Here is a 792-nt window from a genome sequence, read left to right on the forward strand (position 1 = left end):
CAGCGCAGTCCGTGTGTCCACCAGCTCGGTGTCACCTCGTCCCCATGCCCACCATGCAGTCCGTGTGTCCACCAGCTCGGTGTCACCTCGTCCCCCTGCCCGCAGCGCAGTCCGTGTGTCCCCCCTGGTCTCAGCGGACGAAGAGGGGCTTGTGGACGCGCTTGTGGCGGTTGAGCGTGGCGCTCTTGGCGAAGCTCTCCCCGCACTCCACGCAGATGTAGGGCTCGTGGCCGTGAGCCTGCGCCCGGTGACGCTCCAGCTCGGCCCCGTCGCGGCAGCTCTGCCCGCATTCCGGGCAGGGCGAGGGTTGGCCGCGGGCAGCGTGAACCCGCTGATGCTTCAGCAGGTTGGTGCTCTGGGCGAAGCCGCGGCCGCACTGCCCGCAGCGGTGGGGCCGGGCACCCGAGTGCGTGCGTTGGTGCTTGATGAGGTTCTTGCTCTGGGTGAAGCTCTTGCCGCACTGCCCGCAGGTGTAGGGCTTCTCCCCGGTGTGGATGCGCTGGTGTTGGATGAGGTTGGAGCTCCAGCTGAAGCTCTTGCCGCAGTCCCCGCAGCGATACGGCTTCTCCCCGGTGTGCGTCCGACGGTGCTGAACCAGGTGCGAGTTTTGGCTGAAGCTCTTGCCGCACTCCCCGCAGGTGCTGGGCCGTTCCCCGGTGTGAGTCCGCTGATGCCGCAGCAGCTTCGACCAGTGGCTGAAGCTCTTCCCGCACTCGTTGCAGATAAAGGGGCGCTGGCGGCCACCCCGGTGCCGACCCCCCACGCCTTCCCCCTCTTCCTCCTCGCCGTAGC

General features: G+C 68.2%; 1 protein-coding gene across 1 annotated transcript in view; it reads right to left on the bottom strand.

Annotated features, from left to right (window-relative positions):
- The window catches only part of LOC103895994 (zinc finger protein 629), an 11,615-nt gene that overhangs the window by 1,469 nt on the left and 9,354 nt on the right, over window positions 1-792 (bottom strand). Inside the window, exon 2 of the mRNA XM_009275743.2 lies at window positions 87-778. Within this exon, the coding sequence (XP_009274018.1) occupies window positions 131-778 (648 nt within the window). The 3' untranslated portion in view covers window positions 87-130. The remainder of the gene's footprint in view (window positions 1-86; window positions 779-792) is intronic.

The sequence above is a fragment of the Aptenodytes forsteri genome, unplaced genomic scaffold, assembly GCF_000699145.1.
Source record: "Aptenodytes forsteri isolate BGI_AS27 unplaced genomic scaffold, ASM69914v1 Scaffold657, whole genome shotgun sequence".
NCBI classification, from domain to species: Eukaryota; Metazoa; Chordata; class Aves; order Sphenisciformes; family Spheniscidae; genus Aptenodytes; species Aptenodytes forsteri.